This window comes from Astyanax mexicanus, chromosome 1, assembly GCF_023375975.1.
Source record: "Astyanax mexicanus isolate ESR-SI-001 chromosome 1, AstMex3_surface, whole genome shotgun sequence".
Taxonomy (NCBI): domain Eukaryota; kingdom Metazoa; phylum Chordata; class Actinopteri; order Characiformes; family Acestrorhamphidae; genus Astyanax; species Astyanax mexicanus.
This window is the reverse complement of record NC_064408.1, coordinates 10,970,587-10,989,810: the sequence shown is the minus strand read 5'-3', so window position 1 is coordinate 10,989,810 and position 19,224 is coordinate 10,970,587. Positions and strand designations below refer to the sequence as shown.

The following is a 19,224-nucleotide window of genomic DNA, read 5'->3' as shown; positions in this document are numbered from 1 at the left end:
GAACAAAAATAAGTTGAACAAAAGGCCTCTCTTCACTTACCATCCAGACCATCATGTAAGAGAAGATGGCGATCCAGAGCGTGGAGCTGATGAAGGTGACCATGAACCAGCGGTGCCAGCGCGGCAGAATAGAGTTGGGCACTGTGAAGTACAGCAGCACGCCCAGCGGCCATGACACTACCCACTTAACACGGGCTGCACACCCAGCTGGAAACACACACACACACACACACACATTAGGCATGCTACTAAAAAGTATTGTTATAATGCATAATAACCAAGTTGTTACCATCTTGTTAAGCAAATTATTCAGCATAAACTATTACTGAATTGTACACATGCCTTTAATTTGTGTTCTTCAAAATACTAGTTCATCTCAAAAAAATTTAATCTAATTGAAAAGTTACTTTATTTCAGTAATTCAATTCAAAATGTAAAACTCGTATATTTAATTGTTCATGATTATGGCTTACAGCCAATGAAAACCCAAAAATGAGCGCCTTAGAAAATTAGAATATTATATAAGACCAATTGGTAATTTTGGCAGCATGGGCAGTGTGCCAAATCCTGCTGGAAAATGAAATCCGCATCTCCATAAAATTTGTCAGCAGAGGGAAGCATGAATTGCTGTAAGATTTTGTGACTTGATAATAAAACACAGTGGATCAACACCAGCAGATGACATGTCTCTCCAAACCATCACTGACAACTTTAGTTTAAATGCAGATTTCATTTTCCAGCAGGATTTGGCACACTGCCCACACTGTAGCCAAAGTACCAATTGGTCTTATAAAATAATCTAATTTTCTGAGACACTGATTTTTGGGGTTTCATTGGCTGTAAGCCATAAATAATCATCAACAATAAAATAAATAAATGCTTATTATAGATCACTCTGTGTTTAATACATCTATATAATATATGAGTTTCACATTTTGAACTGAATTACTAAAATAAAGTAACTTTTTAATGATATAAAATTTTTTGAGATGCACTAGTATAGTAGACTTGCACTAACCTGGCAGGTGGAGAGGTCTGAAGGGCTCGTCTCCATCATCCTCTTCCTCAGGCTGAGCGTTATCTGCTGCCTTCCCTCCTCCATCTCTCTCTATCCTCTCTCCGTCCTCCAGGGTCCTCTCCACACTCCCTCCGTTCTCAATCCCACCAGAACCGAAAGACTTCACCGGGCTGCCCCCCTGCCCCGTCTCCCTTATCAGCCTCTGCCTCTGAAAATACACATGAGACGAGAAATTAACATAACTAGGTAAGATAGCTGCTATGGCATTCCTGGGGGTTACTATGGTGTTGCTACATGGTTATTATGCTAAAGAGACAAGTGAGTTGCAAGACGGTTGCTCTGAAGATAGTAATAGTAATAGTATTTCAGTCAGTTGTTATGGTGATGTTCAGTGGTTGATAAGGTGTTACTATGGTTTTCTCAGATGGTTGCAATGGTATCTCAGATGGTTGTCTGTTGGCACCGCTGTAACAAAATAAGCTTACTCGGCTTTACTTATCCTGGCTAGTGCTAGTGTTCAAACTCACTCACAAGATAACACCTTACAACTTATGCAGGTACTACAAGACCTGCTTCACAATAAAAAAGTCCACCTAAAATCTAACCAAACTAATCACACACACACACACACACACAAAAAATAAAAAATAATAATAATATATGAAAAACACTTATCTCCATTTTTGTCGATTTTTAGTTTACTACATAATTTGAACATACAAACTTTCCCTTACACTGTGCCAAAATTTCTTGATGAACAGACCAATAGAAACTCTTCAAAATGACCTGAAATAAGCTCTTTTTTACATTGACTTCAATTGAAAGTTGACAAGGTTTTTTCTCTCTCCTGTAAAGTTGCTGTTTTGGAGATAAGTGTTTTTCATTGGACAGCAATAATTGTCCTTAAAACATATTGAGAAATGTCTAAGTATGCTGCAAATATACTAACAGATTTATGTACAAATTCATTAATATTATGCTTTCATCAAATGTTTGAGAGTAAACTTTGATCATACTTCTAACAAAGTGCAATATAGTGTTCTTTAAAAACACTTTTAGTTAGATTTTTGTATACAATTAAAGTATAATACGCACAAAAAAAGTTGTTCGATTTTATCTTTATCTTTATATTTATCTTTAAATATACTGATTAATAATGTGGCTACAAGAACACTTTAGTTCACTATAGCATAATAATGCTTAGTATATTTAGTATAGGGACTGTGGTGAAATTACTACGAGCACTACTCTGTACTGATAGTGTGGTGCACTACTGTGCACTAGTGGTGTCGTGTCCTGCAGCGTTGCTCACCTCGCTGATGAGCACACGGCCGGCCATGCTGAGACGAGTGCGGGGTGAGAAGTGTGGGGTGATCATGATGCGCAGTCCGGCCTCAGGGAAGGAGAGCTGGTGAGGCCTGAGGATCATCAGCTCATCCACCATCACCACCGGAGACTCCTGCTGCCCAGCACCGGGCTGACCTGAGATCAGCACACAGAGATTTTACTCAGAATACAGATACAGAGAGAGTAAAGGAGACTGACACCAGATCAGCTCAGAGCACTGCTGAACAAAGTATTTCCCATTATTGCTCAGTGAAATGTATACAGCTCTGGAAAAAAAATAAGAGACCACTTAAAAATGAGTTTGATTTGATTTCACCAAATTGAAAAACCTCTGGAATATAATCAAGAGGAAGATGGATGATCACAAACCATCAAACCACCAAACTGAACTGCTTAAATTTTTGCACCAGGAGTAAAGGCATAAAATTATCCAAAAGCAGTGTGTAAGACTGGTGGAGGAGAACATGATGCCAAGATGCATAAAAACTATGATTAAAAACCAGGATTATTCCACTAAATATTGATTTCCGAACTCTTAAAACTTTATGAATATGAACTTGTTTTCTTTGCATTATTTGAGGTCTGAAATCTCTGCATCTTTTTTTTGTTATTTCAGCCATTTCTCATTTTCTGTAAATAAATGCTCTAAATGACAATATTTTTATGTGGAATTTGGTAGAAATGTTGTCTGTAGTTTATAGAATAAAAAATTAATGTGAATTTTACTCAAACATAAACCTATAAATAGCAAAATCAGAAACTGAAGTGGTCTATTTTTTCCAGAGCTGTAAATACTAGGGTTTAAAATACTTCTGTAGAAGTAAAAGTGTAAAAGTACTGGTTTTAAACTACTTTAAGTATAAAAGTAAAAGTTCTTTCTAGAGTGTGTGTGTGTGTGTGTGTGTGTGTGTGTGTGGGGGTGTGGGGGGGGGGGGGCGTGTGTAGGTGTGATGGATCACAGTATAAACCAATAGGGTGTCGAAATGGTATATGTTTATACTTCTCTACATCCAATCACAATCAGATTCTCTCTATCTGGATGGAGAGATTTATCTGGATAGGGGTTTTATTGAACGATGAGAAGCCGGAATGAAAACGAGCTGAAATAAAATAGGAGTAAGGAGGCTGTTTTTAAAATGTAAGAAGCAGAAAGTTCAGATAACTGTGTGGAAATGTAAGAAGTAGAAGTAAAAAAGCCATCTGTTAATAAAATAATTACTCCAGTAAAGTATAGATAACCAACATTTCTATTTAAGTAAAATAACGTAAAGTAAGTATTTGTACTTAGTTACTTAACACCTCTGCTGCTAATGGTGTACATCTATGATTAGAATGGCTCTACTGAGGTAGACTTATGACTAAAATATCACTGCTGAGGTATGTTTATCATGTCTGTTTGGCATTCTTTCTGCTAAATGTTTTATTTTGTTCTGTCTCAGCCAGATAACACAATTTTGGTGCATTTGGTGTTTAAAAACTCCAGCAGCACTGCTGTCTCTGATCCACTAATACCATCAGCACAAGACACACTAACACCTCATACACCACCACCATGCTAATCAGTGCTAATCACTGCAGTGCTGAGAATAATAATAATGACCCACCACCCAAATAATAATAATAATAATAATAGCAGCTGCTCTGTGGTGGTTTTCTCTCCTGTGGGGTTCTGAGTATTAAAAAACAGAATGAGGAAAGGAGGAGAATAATAAAATATACAGAGAAACAAACAGATACTTTAGGACTATAGTCTGTAATTATTATAGAACTACAAAATGCTCTTATATGATCACTGGAGTATAAAAAACAAGACGGGGGTTTTAATGAAGTGGCTGGTCAGTATATTACCTGTGTGAAAGTTTAATCTGCACTTTGTCAGGTTGAAGTATTTGCATCTACACTTTTGCATCTCAGAGCAGCACAGAGAGATAGAGGTGATGAGGTTTATATCTGAAGTGAAAACGCTTAAAAAATTAAACACTGGCATACGTCAGGCCGCCCTCCTCAAACACACACACACACACACTTTCCCAGATAACGACGTGAGTCTTACACAAAACACAGCAGTGCGGTGACAGCGCCAAACACACACACACACACACACACACACACACAGATACTAAACATATGAACAGAGTGACAAGAACATAAACACATGCCGGCCCACACTAAATTAGGAAAAGGGAAAGTTGCAGCAACAGTACGAAGCTCCGGCCAAGAACAGCAGAAACGCCAGAGTAATAATGTGACTAAACCAAAACAGCACTTCTTATAACATTAGTATAAACTGCTGCGAAGAACCAGGAAAAAAAGGCAACATTCCAAAAGTCATAGTGTAGGATTTCTCATTGTGTCCCATGACTTTTGCCGTGCCCATATGACCCAAAGAATGTGTGTGGTAGGGCTGCAACATAAATTGTGTAAGCATCGTCATCGCAATGTGCGCATGCTCAATAGTCACATCGCAGGACGTGTGATGTCACTTAAGGCAATTAAATCAAACACGTCATGTTGCAGTGTTTTGATTCCTGACACAAGAAGTAGATACACAGCGCTTTCTCTGTGTCTGTGTGAGTGACAGGCTGCTGCTACCTGAGAAGCGTGATGGGGAGCGGGAGTGCGAGGGGGAGGGGCAGGAGTAAGCACAAAGTAACCGCACAGCCTCCATCCACATGGTTGGGCACGTGCTTGTAAAAAAACTCACGTGTTGAAAGCTGTGCACCTCAGTCCAGCACAGTTCTGTGCAGATATTCCAGTTACAGCTGAATTCACGCTTTTAATCCCAGAAAAACACCCTTATTTACCTTTTAAAAGCCATTTAAATGCCTGATTAAAGAGCCGGTTACTGTTGTTTTGCTATTTTTCTTGGGTTTTGAGAGCTCGGCGCTGACTCAGCTCTTGATTGGTTCGGACGCGAGGCAGCACGTGGGTGGGGGCGGGGCTGGTGATATTGCGATATATATATATCGTTGAAAAAAGAACATTTGCAAAGTTATTTTTTTCAAATATCGTGCAGCCCTAGTGTGTGGGGTGTGAGTGTTTGAGTCTCTTGTCATCTGTTCACACGGACAAATCTAGCCAGATGCCACCGGTCATGATCATTACCACCCACTCCCATAATTTACATCGCCTTGCCATGAGCACACTGGCCAGTGTACATACACAGAAATGGCTATTTTTACACTATTAACAAACTTAATGTAACTCCACACTTCTTTGGCACTGAGAACAGAATGCAAAATAAACTTCATGGAAATCTTTAAAAGTTTTATAAGTGGTATTTTCAGCCACAGCTTGAATTCCTGCATTTCCACTGAATCAATTTTACAATACGTTCCCCTATCCACTATCTGAAAGTACTGTATTTAATAAACAGTGTTTTTCATAAACTATCTGTGCACTTTTAAAGCTCTCAGTGCCTCGTTTTAAGTGTCAGAACCCTCAGAATTCTACCAATTAAGTGTGGGGCTACTTTGAGCTTGTTAATGGTGTAAAATTTGTGATTTCTTTGCATGTGCAACTCTATGCCCCTATTATTAGCATTGTAAGCCTGTTGTAAGCATCGGCTAAAAGCTCTGTATTTCAGAATGCTCGTAGAGAATGGAGGTGGGGTATTCGACAAATATTTGTACTCGTTATCATGTTTCACTACAAACCAAGTTCATTTCATGATGGAGTTCTCCTTTAATTATGAATATACACAGTGCTATCCTATGACATTTTTAGGTGTGTCTGTGTATATAAGATATTCTAGAACTAGCAATTTATAACTCAATGTACATGCTGCCTCCTAACAGTTGCTTTTCAACAAAAAAGAACAGCACCTACTCATCCAGATAAAGCATAGCCAAATGTGCTCTCTCAGACTCCAGCTGCTGATGGAGAACGATGTGATTCAAAATCACAAACCTTGGACCTAAATATCAGTGTGTTACTTTGCTGACTTGGTTAACTGAGGTAAGTAGTAACGCTGGAATTACTCGTGTCACTAGCTTTGAATTTGATGGTGGAGTGTTTTATAATTCAGTGTTGTCAGGGGTGATTATCCTGACACGGCTGATGAAAATGAGGTGTTTTTTGCTGGGTGTTGAGTATCTGATTACTGCATGCTGTGCTCTGATGTGACCTTGATGTGAGGTGATTGGATTAGCTCACTCGCACATGTCTGCGGCTATGTAACTGTGTGCTCTCGACTGGGGCTGGAGCTGAGCCGTGTACCTGCATATATTTCAGGTGTTATTGTATTAAAAGTAAAGGGACCCCTGCTCATGCAATCTCATGAAATGTTTCTTGTGAAATCAATGGTACTAAAAAAGCCACAAATGAAATCACCAAGGGAGTGTTGGATGTCTTTAAATCAAATCCAGAAACCAGAAATTGTTCTCCTTGTAGTGTGCACTTGATCATTGTTTTATTTTAAATGCTGTTTTTATTTGTTATTATACCAAGGTGATTGGCTGAGAGGCGTTTTATGAGTGACATTATCAGCAGGTAATGAACTGTAAGCGAAGCTCTCCAGGTATAACTCCGCCACATACAGGTAACCTAGCAAAGATGCAGCGCTTACAAACCAAACAGCGCAGCTACAAACAGAGCAGCAATGGAACTATTTTATTTTGCGGAGTGTTTATAACCAAACAGATTGTACTTTCTCATTCTCTTTAATTCATAATGTGTAATATTGGCATAATATAGCAGTGTCAATATTTCACGTTATAGCACGAACCTCGAGTGTATTATTGCGTAAGTACGAAAAGAGGTGGGCTATTCAACAAAGGTTAGTAACCCTTTATCATGTTTTACTTCACCCAAAGTCCATTTCACACCCAAAGCCCATGTCTGAACATTTAATAACTGTAGTAATTTCCTGGCAGTGAAACAAACAGATGGTCATAAACTCCTACAAATGGATTTAGATGATCAGACCTTTTCTCAGGAGCACCATGGAGGTGTTACAGTTCGCTCCTTCTTCTGCAGCTTCATTATTCCGGGCATGTTCTCCCCTTCGGCAGCAGTTGTTCGGACCCCCACACCGTCTCACCACGAAGCTCGCAATCTGACTGTTAAACCTGCACAGAGAAGATCCACCAGACTGTGGTTAGGCAAGGTCACTATATAATTGTATTGGACAATATATAATTCCAGATATAATTGCAATGAACAATATTTTTTCATTTTTTTAAGATCAATTTATGTCACTTATATACTGACAATGGTACTATACTAGTTACTAGTCAAAAGTTTGGACACACTCCTTATTTCTTATTTATTTATTTTTTGTAATTACTTCATTGTAGATTAACAATGAAGACATTAAAACTGTGAAATAACGCATATGCAATTATGAGGTGAACAAAAAAAGTGTTAAACAAGCCAAAATAGGTTTTATACGCATGTTTTATAAATTTGTTGATGCTAACTTTGTCCACTCCTGGCATTCATTCTCTCAGTCAGTTTAATGAGGTAGAACCTGGAATTTCTATGGATCAAATTCATCAAGAATTTTTGAGACAGGGTAAGAGACAGTTTGTGTTCATATATTACATTAACGCTAAACTAAAAAGCAGCAAAAATGGGCTCTGAGTGGTCCAGCAGTTTAAAGCACTGCCACTATGATCGGGAGATCCCTGGTTCGCATCCTGTTTATGCAGCTTGCTATCAGCTGCCAGAGTTCTGAGAGAGCACAATTGGTCTTGCTCTCTCTGGGTGGGTAGATGCTGCTCTCTCCCCACATCACTCCAGGGTTTCCGCCACGTTCATTTCAGTGCGGCGGTCCGCCACGCCTTCGTTCTTCCCCGCCACCCTTCGTGAAAATTCGGAGCCCGGCGTTTTTCCCGCGCTTGATCAGCGTTGCCCCGCCCTCTCTCGTTTCTGACACTGGAATTTGATCATCTCGACAGGACACCGGCTGTCAAACTGGACAACTGAATCCGAGGTATGTGGCGCTGAAATGATGTTTTTTTATATTTGTGAACAAGTTGTTGAACATTGTTCAAGGGTTATATTGGTAATATGTTGTAGACGTAGCCTACACAACACGGCTGGTTTCGCATGTTGCATCTATTTCGGGAGGCTACAGGTGAGGGCTTCTCTAGCCGTAATTCCTAAACGCACAGCTGTGTTCCAGTCCTGCACATGTAGCAGGGTGGCCGCGGGTCCTTAAAAAGTCTTAAATGGTATTAAATTTCATTTTTGTCAAATAAGGCCTTGAAAAGTCTTATTTTGTCTTAAAATTTCAACCAAAATGTCTTAAATTTGCCGGAGCTAAATTTAGGGGGGAATAATTCCGTCAGCCATGTGTTGAACTTCGGGGGTGGAAATCGGTAGTTAGTCATGCAGTGCCAACATAACGCGCGCGCGAGAGAGAGAGTGTGAGTATAGGACACAGCGAGAGAGAGAGACTGAAACATAATGCGAGAGAGAGAGAGAGAGAGACTGAAACATAATGCGAGAGAGAGAGAGAGAGAGAGAGAGACTGAAACATAATGCGCGCGAGAGAGAGAGATGAATTAAACAGTGATTAAACAGCTTCAACTTACGCAGGTGTCCACTCAGGCTCACTCACCTGGTGGAGTGAAAATCACGCTATGTTTCTGTTTCTGGAGCTGTCATAAAGCAAGGATGTAGGGCCCTAGAATAGAGGCACCCTAGAACAGCTCTGTGATGCATTTGTTTTCACGGTCCAGTAAACATTTTATTGTAATTAAATTAAAGATTAAAGATATTGATATGTATAATTTAACATTTTGTGTTGCACACTTTTACGTTTACCGTATCTGAAAAAAGAACAATAAGGATTTATTTTAAAGAAACCTACTTTTTGCAACTTTTTGTTTTAAGTGGGCATTTTTCAGTGACAGTTGGAAATAAAGAAAATAACTGGAAACATGTGTAATTGTGTTATATCGTGATATCATTAACGTGATATAAATTATCGGTTCCCAACCGGGGGGTCCTGCCACCGCACCTTCAAGGAAATCCTGGGGGAAACCCTGTCACTCCAAAGGGTGATGTCGATCAGCACAAGGCTTCTGTGAGCTGATATATCGGAACCAAGCCGCTGCACTTTCCTCCAAATGCACTGTGATGCTACTCGGCAATGCTAAATCAGTAGAAGAAGTAGAAGTAGGCAGCGGCTGACTTCGCATGTATCGGAGGAGGTATGTGTCTTCACCCTCCTGGTGTGTTGGGGCATCACTAGTGATAGGGGGAGTCCTAATGAGTGGGTTGGGTTATTGGCCTTGGTAAATTGGGGAGAAAACAGGTAAAAAAAAAAAAAAAAAAAAAAAAAGAATCGACAATAATGGCTAAATGTGTTCCTTCATAGTTTTTAAGCCTTTAATATTAATCTACTATGTAGTAAATCATGCAAATAATCTTTAAGATCAATTAAATTGTAATCATTATTAGACGCATCGTCAAATAAATGGTTTAAAAATTGTTGCATCCAGAGGGAAGTGTGGGATTTTAGTGTTATTCAGAAGGAAGATAAAAAAACGTATATACATTTAAGCTGATATGGGCTACTGTAACTCTTGGTCATATTTATTAAGATACACACACATACAGAAGTAGTGTGTAATGCATCTGTAATTCTGCAACACGCTGGATGTCTCAGCATATAAATAGTTATAGAGAGAGTTGTAGAGGTTCCTAATGGTGTTCTGTGACATTCCATCCCATGCAGCTCAAATATACTCAAATATTCTCTTTTAAAACAATGAAAAAACTGGTAGTGTATAATAATTGGCATTTATAATGTAATTAACATTCATAATCATTGCACTCACTTCATGATGAGAATGTAAACTCCGTACATGGAGATCAGAAGCATCGACTCCCACCTGAAACAGCAAATGAGAGACAGTTAAATCAGCACTGCTGCATCCGGGTGCTTTACACTATTCACTTAAAGGAGAAATCCAGTGTGAAATGGACTTGGGTTGTAGTGAAATATGATAACAAGTACAAACGTTTGTTGAATAGCCCACCTCTGTTCTCCCCCAGAATTCTGAAATACAGCACTTTTAGAGGATGCTCCCAACGGGCTTCCAATGTGATAGGGGCATATGTTTATAATATTCATGCATTTCCTTTTATTCTGAATGATATGATTTCTTCTTAATTAAACATTTTACTCTTTGCTTGTTTTAATCATTTAAACTTATTAAAGAGTAGAAATAAAGGTTGATTGATTGATTGATTTCCACAGATTTAATTTTGCAATCTGCTTTATTCTACATTTTTGTTCTTGCTCTTCCGTCAACTTAAAAAATCGTGACTTAATTTTAAGGAGGCAGCACCTGGAGAACTAGTTTAAGGTGTGTATAAACAGTGTTTTAAATAAGCTACCTGTGCACTTTTAAAGTTCTCAATGCCTCGTTTTAAACACCAGGGCCCTCAGAATTCTACCAATGAAGTGCGAGGCTACTTTAAGCTTGTTAATGGTGTAAAAATGCTATTTCTTTGCATGGGCAACACTATGCCCCCATTACTAGCATTGTAAAGCTGTTGGGAGCATCGGATAAAAGCTCTGTTTTTTAGAATTCTGGGGAAAATGGAGGTGAGCTCTTTCACAAAAATTTCTACTCATTATCATGTTTCACTACAACCCAACTATATTTCACACCGGATCTCGAATAATAACTGTAAAATTGGACTAAATTATATAGAGTTGATTGTGACAAGTCTAAATTCAAGCAATTCCCAGTTCTGCAATATGGCAAACAATTAAGTACATACTAATTTTGAATCTAATTTGAAACAAGATTGGATTTAAGTATAAAAAAACATTTATAATAGAGCTCCAGACTAACTGTTGGCCTCTGGTAGCTGAGCGTTGTCTACATTTTGTGTGGTGTGTCCGGCGACACTGGCTCTACTCAGTGCTTTTCAGCTCTGTTTTGGACAAATGTGTGTGTTAATCTGGCTTCAGTGGTTGGCTGTGAAAGAATTGAAAGAATTGAAAGAATTGCCAGTTGGCGAGAAGCGAAATAAAAGACAGTAAAGCAACCAAACAACACTCTCATGACTCCACACACACACACACACAGCCTTGTTATTTAACACCACCACTGGAAACAGCAAATAGCCCTTCAAAAATTAGTTTAACTTGTAGTTTTAATGTTTTATGCCCATTTTTTTTCCAGAACAAGCATAAAAATCACTAGTAGTTTGTCTAATTTATAGAGAAATTAAGCCATGCTGAACTTTAGGGCTCCACTGATTTAGTTATATCTGTATAGGTTTCTTAAAGGGGAGTTATAGGTTACACTCAAAAACAAGGGGTAGTGTACAAAGTAGAAATGGGAGTGGGCCAAAATCTACTTTCCAAACTTTCCATGAAAGTTTAAAAAGAGAAAATTTAAAAAGAATTTAATTCAGGTCATTTTGGAGAATTTCTATTGGTTCATTCATCAGGAAATTTTGGCACAGTGTAAGGGACAGTTTGTGAGTTGAAATTATGCAGTAAACTAAAAATCGACAAAAATGGTTGAGATACTCAACCAGCCTTATTCTATCACTTCCCTGTACTTATAAATATGGAAGCCCATTCCTGCCACCTAAAAAAAAAGGTTAAAAAAAGTAAACTGCTATCTCATTATTTTGAGAAAGTAAGTCATTATTTTTTTAAAGAAAAAACATTTTTTTCCCCAAAAGCACACACATGCTATCTCAAAATAAGGACTTAGTATCTCAAAATAATGACTTAGTATCTCAAAATAATGACTTAGTATCTCAAAATAATAACTTAGTATCTCAAAATAATGACTTAGTATCTCAAAATAAAAACTTAGTATCTCAAAATAATGACTTAGTATCTCAAAATAATGACTTAGTATCTCAAAATAAAAACTTAGTACCTCAAAATAATAACTTAGTATCTCAAAATAATGACTAAGTATCTCAAAACAATAAAATAGCAGTTTACTTAATAATGAAAAAAAATGTTTTTTGTTAATTTTAAATGGCAAGAATGGGCTTGCATACATGATAAACTGGTGGTGCTAAAACAGCTAAAAGCTACTAATTATGGATGAATATGTTGACAGTAACAGGAATGTTCCTTATAAATCATGAAAGCTTTTTATGTAATGCTTAAATAGAAATCCTCAAGATTTAGTAGTGTAATATAAGGCAAATAATTGTCAAAAGTCCTGGCCTGTTAAAGGGTTAATGTGCAAAGAAATTCACTGAAATTCTCAGAATTGGTCGAATTGTTCTTCTTTATGCTGCAATTCTCCAAATTCAGTGCCTCTCCCTGTCCTGATCTTCCCGTAAATCATGCAGATCTTCCAGCAGGACAGAAATAGGCAGTGAGTAATGTGGCATATTGCACCTTTAAGGTGTGAACAGCAGTTGTGTGTCAGACTCCCGGCGGAAATAAAAAGTAGAGATAGTTTTCTCTTTCTAATAAGGCTTTGATTAGCACTAATTCCACGGCAAGGCTGGTCTGAGCGCCCGAGCGCAGTGTGGAGCTAATAAGCTGATAGCAGAGCGTGTTTGATGCACTCATTCGTGTCTGAGTGTAATGAATGGTTGTAATTAGACTTACCACACAACCCTCTCGTCGTAGATGACCTGCGAGAGCGGGAAATAAACGCAGGCAGAGATGTAATAACGCTGACCTCGCGCGCTGTGAAAAGCTCTCGCAATTAAAGCAGCTGTTATTATTGAATAGATAAGGCAGAGCTCTGTAATGGCTGCGTGGAAAGGCTGTATTTCTCACATCGGGTTTATTTTAATAGTTTATCTCGCCAGTGGCTTTAATTCCCAGCATTAATATATAATAGAGGATCTTTCCCATCACTGTACAGCTTAGAGGAGCAGCTGAATGAATCTAATAAATCAATGATGCAGTCATTTATCCAACACATGATTGATATCTGAGGGGAGCTAACTAATAATAGTTTAAAAAGGGAGATGCTAAGCTAACAGTGCTAATGACAAACACTGGAAATTTGCGTTTTACACAAGACAGCGCTTGGTCAAAAAGTCTATATATTACAGTGAAATCTGGTATTCAAAAAAACACATAACACCACAAAATGTGGTTGGTGAATTTGGTGAAAACTCACATAGTGATCCAGATAACTTGATAACTTGATGATAAGAGAAAATATGGGCTAGATGTTTGTTGAACTCTATATATGTATATTTTTCAGTAAAGCCCTATTTAAATAAAATATAAAGAGCACTATTTTGGTGATCTATAGGTGCTGTGGCGTGAGTAGGCGGGGGAGCCGTAGGCTCGCCCCACGCCGGAACACACAGCTCTGCCTGTCCCAGCTGATCTGCGTTCGGACTGATTAAGCAGCCAGCTGGGACAGGTATAAAAACGCAGCCTCAGCCCACGCTAGGGGGACTTTGCTAGTGAAAGGAGGGCTGAGGCAAAAAGAGACCTTTAAAAGCCTCAAAGTAGAGACTCACGCGACTAGAGCCCCACTGGGCTAGCGTTTATGTTCTTTTGAGTTATTCTGGGTGTGGTGGAGGGTGATTTAAGCCGAAATAAAGGTATGATTTGAGTTCATTTACTCCCCGTGTCTGTGTTCTCTGTGTACTTCCTACTACCGGGTCACTAAACCCCAGGGCCGGTCACAGTGCACACACTTTCACAGAGTTAATGAGCAGGCCAGTTTTCCTTACTGAGAAGCGCAGAAGCACTGCACTGTTAAAACAGCAATCCACCAAAGTCAGAGCGCACCTGGCTCTTAAAGGGAGTGGCAAGTGACACACTGATTAAAACACAAAATACATGTATGATTAATAAAGAGACTTAGTACAGCATGCCTTTTGTACATTTCGAGACGTGTCAAGGCATACTTTTCCTGACGTTACGATAGCAACGACACCTTGACCTTGTCATGTAAATTATGCATGCAGTTTAACAAACATTTAGCTCATATTTCCCCTTATCATCATTTTTATCCATAAAAAAACAATCAAAGAGATGATAAACTGTTTAATTTCACCAAGTTATCAAGTTATCTGGATCACTATGAGAGTTTTGACCAAATTTAACAAACCACATTTTGTAGTAATAATACCTTTTATTTAGATCACTGTAAAAACTGTTAGAATACCAAATTCACTGTAATATTAATGATGTAAATGTAAAATACATTACAGTAGGCACTTTTTTGCCAAGAACTGTTTTGTTCAAAACAGATTAATGTAAAAAGCTCAACATCAGAGATGAAATCAGTGATCATAAACAGGTGCTTTACGAGGTTGAACTCGTAAAATAAAGATTAATATTCATGCCTGAGGTGAGAATGTATTTTCTTGAAGGCTTATCTAACCAACTATCAAAAGAACTGATCAAAAATACAATTTATGAGGTATTTGTCTCATTAAAAAAATATGATCCAAACAGCACCTGTCTCAGAGAATCCCCCTCAAGCTAAACCACGTCCATTTATCTGCGTCAAACCCATAAATACCTGGACATGTGTTGCACATGTATTTTAAAAAATGAGATCATATCAGACTAAATCTGTTTTCTCATTTTTACCTGGCTGATGGACTGCACCCGGGGTCATTTATACATCAAATTTCTTTCATTCTATTCCTTTAATCTCCATAAAGCCATTACCAGAACCTCTTTATGTCATACACACATTAATATACTCACCATTATTAAGGCCAAAACAGAGAGGATGTAGTAGATAGAGTCTCGGAACAGAGACCACCAGGTAAGAGCCACAGTCTGCAAACAGCACCATTAAATACACTTTATTAATAATAATAATAATAATAATAATAATAATACTCTTTATTTATACAGCACTTTTCATACATTATTGAAGCTCAACGTGCTTCACTGACCACATTATGAACATAAAAAGCTAAACAATTAGAATCAAGAATTAATACAATTAATTAAACTTTTGCAGTCATTACAAAAGAAATTAGATACAGAGAAGCAAAATTACAAATTATTAAATATAAATAAATAAAATAAATATTTTTTAGAAAAGATAAGTGACAGGTAAACATAAAATACAAAATAAAAATAACCCTAATTTTTATAAAATGCTATAAAATGCTAATTTACATGAAAAAAATGTTTTTAAATCCAATCAAATCAAATTAAATCTATTGTCACATCACAGGCTACAGGTGAACAGGTGAGTGAAAAACCTGAGTGAAGGATCCCACTAGTATCCACAGAACTATATTTACAATAAGTAGAATATGAGAAGTAGAAAATATAATTATATTATATTACTGTTCAAATCATATGTGCTGCTTTTTTCAGGTAAAAACACTCATATTGCTTTCTGTGAATTTTGGGATTTAGGGGATTTAGGGCTCTCTCTGGTGAGAATGGGTAATTGCACCAAACAAGTGGAAGAATCATTTTAAACTGGGCGGGTGTGATCTGATTCCAGGTTATGTTCAGTCAGAGAGAGAGAGAGAGAGAGAGAGAGAGAGAGAGAGGGCACACAGTCAGAAACTTCACTCCTTCGTTTCTTTGGTTTTACTATGAGTGAATGGAGGAGCTACTGAGCTCTGAATTTCCTCTTCTGAAGTCTCCAATGCTCCACCAGCCGCTCACGTTCAGTAAAACTGAGCCAGATCCTCTTTTAGAGGCTGTATGTGTGACGTAAGTACATAAAGACGCGTGACGTGGTCAGAGGAACTCCCGCTAAAAGAGACCCGACACCCCAGTTTTTAGAATGAATATATATTAGGCTTAGCAGGGATGGCCGTTTCAGCACACTGGTACCATTAAACACAATATTTTGTCCCTTCTCCACTCAGAAATGTTTTTGCTTTTAGTTTAGAAACTAATTATATGGACTACCACTTTAATTTATAGATGATAGATTATAATTGAAGTAATAAAGGCATGAACAAGCTGCTGTAGGAGAAAGAATGTCTCAGACCTTCCCAATGTTTTAAAGACGGAAGTATGCTGTCCTCTATTTAGCCGTGATGTGTGATTTAAAACTGAGCTCATTATCAAAAAGGACACTTAAATTCTTAACGCAGTGACTACAAACAATAAATCTGACTCATTCTGTTTCTCAACCTGTGTGACAATAAACAAAGATCCACATATCTCCATCCCACACACACACTGCAACTATTTAATTTCATATTCCAATAAAGCTAACCCTGAAATCCTTAACTTCACACCAGACGTCATATATACACTAATGCACAGACGAAAAAGGTGCAAGACGGCCTTGTGTCCAGTCAACAACATGTACCTTATATATCGTGGTATGAAAAAGTTTGGGCATCCCTGATCATTTTCATGATTTTTCTTTATAAATTATAATAAATTCAGATCAGAAATTTCAGTTAATACAGTATATAATATAGCAGACGAATCCAGTGATATTTGAGAAGGGAAATGAAGTTTATAGGATTTACAGAATGTGTGCAATAATTCTTTGGGCACCACAACAGAAAGATCCTTCTTTTTTACAGAAATAACAGCCTCTAAACGCTTCGTACAGCTTTCAATGAGAGTCTGGATTCTGGTTAACGGTATTTTGGACCATTCTTCTTTACAAAACACCATCTCCAGTTCAGTCAGGTTTGAGGGTTTCTGAGCATGAACAGCTCACTTTAAATCACACCACAGATTATTTTCAATAATATTCAGGTCTGGGGACTGAGATGATTTGAGATGATCATTCCAGAAATGTTGTACTTGTTCCTCTGCATGAATGCTTTAGTAGATTGTGAGCAGGGTTTAGTGTTTAGGGTCGTTGTCTTGTTGAAGTATCCAGCCCCGGCGCTTTAACTTCAACTTTCTCACTGATTCTTCAACGTTGTTCTCAGGAATCTGCTGATATTGACTGGAATCCATGCAAAATTCAACTTTAACAAGATTCCCAGTACCTGCATTGATCACACAGCCCCACAGCACGATGAACCACCACCACATTTTACTGTGGGGAGCAGTAAAGAAGTGTTTGTGTTGGAATGCTGTGTTATTTTTCCTCCATGCATAAATAACAGCCTTTCAAATAACTCAATTTTAGCTTCATCAGTCCACAGCGCCTTTTTCCAAAATGAAGCTGGCTTGTCTAAATGTGCTTTAGCTTTAGCATACCTCAAGCGACTCTGTTTGTGGCGTGTGTTTTTAGAAAAGGCTTTTTCTGCATTTCTCTTCCATACAGATTCTCCTTGTGCAAAGTGAGCTGAATAGTTGAACGATGCACAGTGACTCCATCTGCAGCAAGATGATGTAGGTCTATAGGTGGAGCTGGTCTGTGGGTTGACTATGACTGTTCTCACCATCCTTCTTCTCTGATTATCTAATATTTTTTTTGTTCTGCCACTTCAGGTCTGAACTAGTACTGTGCCTACATGATCTTCCATTTCCTCACTATGTTTCTCACAGTGGAAACTGCAGCTGAAATCTCTTGAGATCTGAGCTTTTTTATCCTTCCTCTAAACCATGATGTTGAACAATCTTTATTTTCAGGTCATTTGAGAGCTGTGTTTTGAGGCTCCCAGGTTGCCGCTCTTCAGAGAAGATTCAAAGAGGTGAAAATAATTTTGTTTTAATAATTAGTGCTAAATGTATTCAAATCAATAAAACAACAAGGGTCCCCAAATGTATGTACCTCCCTAATTTTGTTTAAAGGATTATTGCACAGTACTGTATTTAACTGAAATTTCTGATCAGAACAACCAATGATTTATGAAGGAAAATCATGAAAACGATCAGTGGTGGCCAAACTTTTTCACACCACTGTACCTTATAAAGCTGGCAGCAGATTTTCTGTTTTTCTACTTCTCCTGTCTAATTAAACAGCTTTAAAACTGCGCCTCCACAAACACCACTTCTGTTTATTGCGCCAAAGTTACATCCACAACTTTTCATCGCTGCTGGTGTCAGATAAAAGGTCCCTCATAATAACAGTAGCCTCTAGACACCATTATTGCAGTGCGGTAATTGCTCTGGAACGTGTAGCCCAGGCCAACAAGATCAAAACACAGCAGAACGTTACAATGTTGAAACATACTGTTGTTTACAATGTGGGAAAAAGTTGGACAGTATCGTTTTAATGGACTTCAGCAGAGTTGGAGAATAACGCACTGCAGAACAGATGGGTAGGTGTTTTATTGGACCCAGATTTTAAACAGTTCATCTATTAGTTCTGGACCATATTTACTGCAGCTTGTTCACACAGCTCTGTGGAAGGATGGCAGTGACTCTATACAGATGGCTACAGTTGGGCCAGTCCAGTTTTGGCCCCCCAAAAAAGAAACGCCATCCCAGATGGTTTCTTACCAATGCTTTGCTGACGACACCCAGCTTTATCTGTCATTCTCACCTGAAGATCCGTCAATCTCTGCACGGATATCACAGTGTCTCTCAGACATATCCTCATGGACGAAGAAGCATCACCTTCAACTAAATCTCTCAAACACTGAACTTCTGTTCTTCTGCCCAACATTCACACAAAGCAATCCAGACTGTTCTCATACAGAGTTCCCCAATGGTGGAACAAACTACCTTCCACTACCAGATCAGGAGAATCTCTCACTATCTTTAAGAGACTCCTGAAGACAGAGCTCTTCAAAGAGCACTTACTCTCCTAACACCTCTAACTAACTACCTTCTACTACCAGATCAGGAGAATCTCTCACTATCTTTAAGAGACTCCTGAAGACAGAGCTCTTCAAAGAGCACTTACTCTCCTAACACCTCTAACTAACTACCTTCCACTACCAGATCAGGAGAATCTCTCACTATCTTTAATAAACTCCTGAAGACAGAGCTCTTCAAAGAGCACTTACTCTCCTAACACCTCTAACTAACTACCTTCTACTACCAGATCAGGAGAATCTCTCACTATCTTTAAGAGACTCCTGAAGACAGAGCTCTT

The 19,224-nt window shown here is 38.3% G+C and overlaps 1 protein-coding gene across 1 annotated transcript in view; it reads right to left on the bottom strand.

The window, feature by feature from the left end:
- The window catches only part of LOC103046272 (sodium/potassium/calcium exchanger 3), an 86,972-nt gene that overhangs the window by 10,097 nt on the left and 57,651 nt on the right, over positions 1-19,224 (bottom strand). Inside the window, exons 7-13 of the mRNA XM_022665789.2 lie at positions 15,000-15,074; positions 12,921-12,946; positions 10,156-10,209; positions 7,292-7,434; positions 2,331-2,500; positions 1,019-1,226; positions 41-207 (exon numbers count right to left, since the gene is read on the bottom strand). Of these exons, the coding sequence (XP_022521510.1) occupies positions 41-207; positions 1,019-1,226; positions 2,331-2,500; positions 7,292-7,434; positions 10,156-10,209; positions 12,921-12,946; positions 15,000-15,074 (843 nt within the window). The remainder of the gene's footprint in view (positions 1-40; positions 208-1,018; positions 1,227-2,330; positions 2,501-7,291; positions 7,435-10,155; positions 10,210-12,920; positions 12,947-14,999; positions 15,075-19,224) is intronic.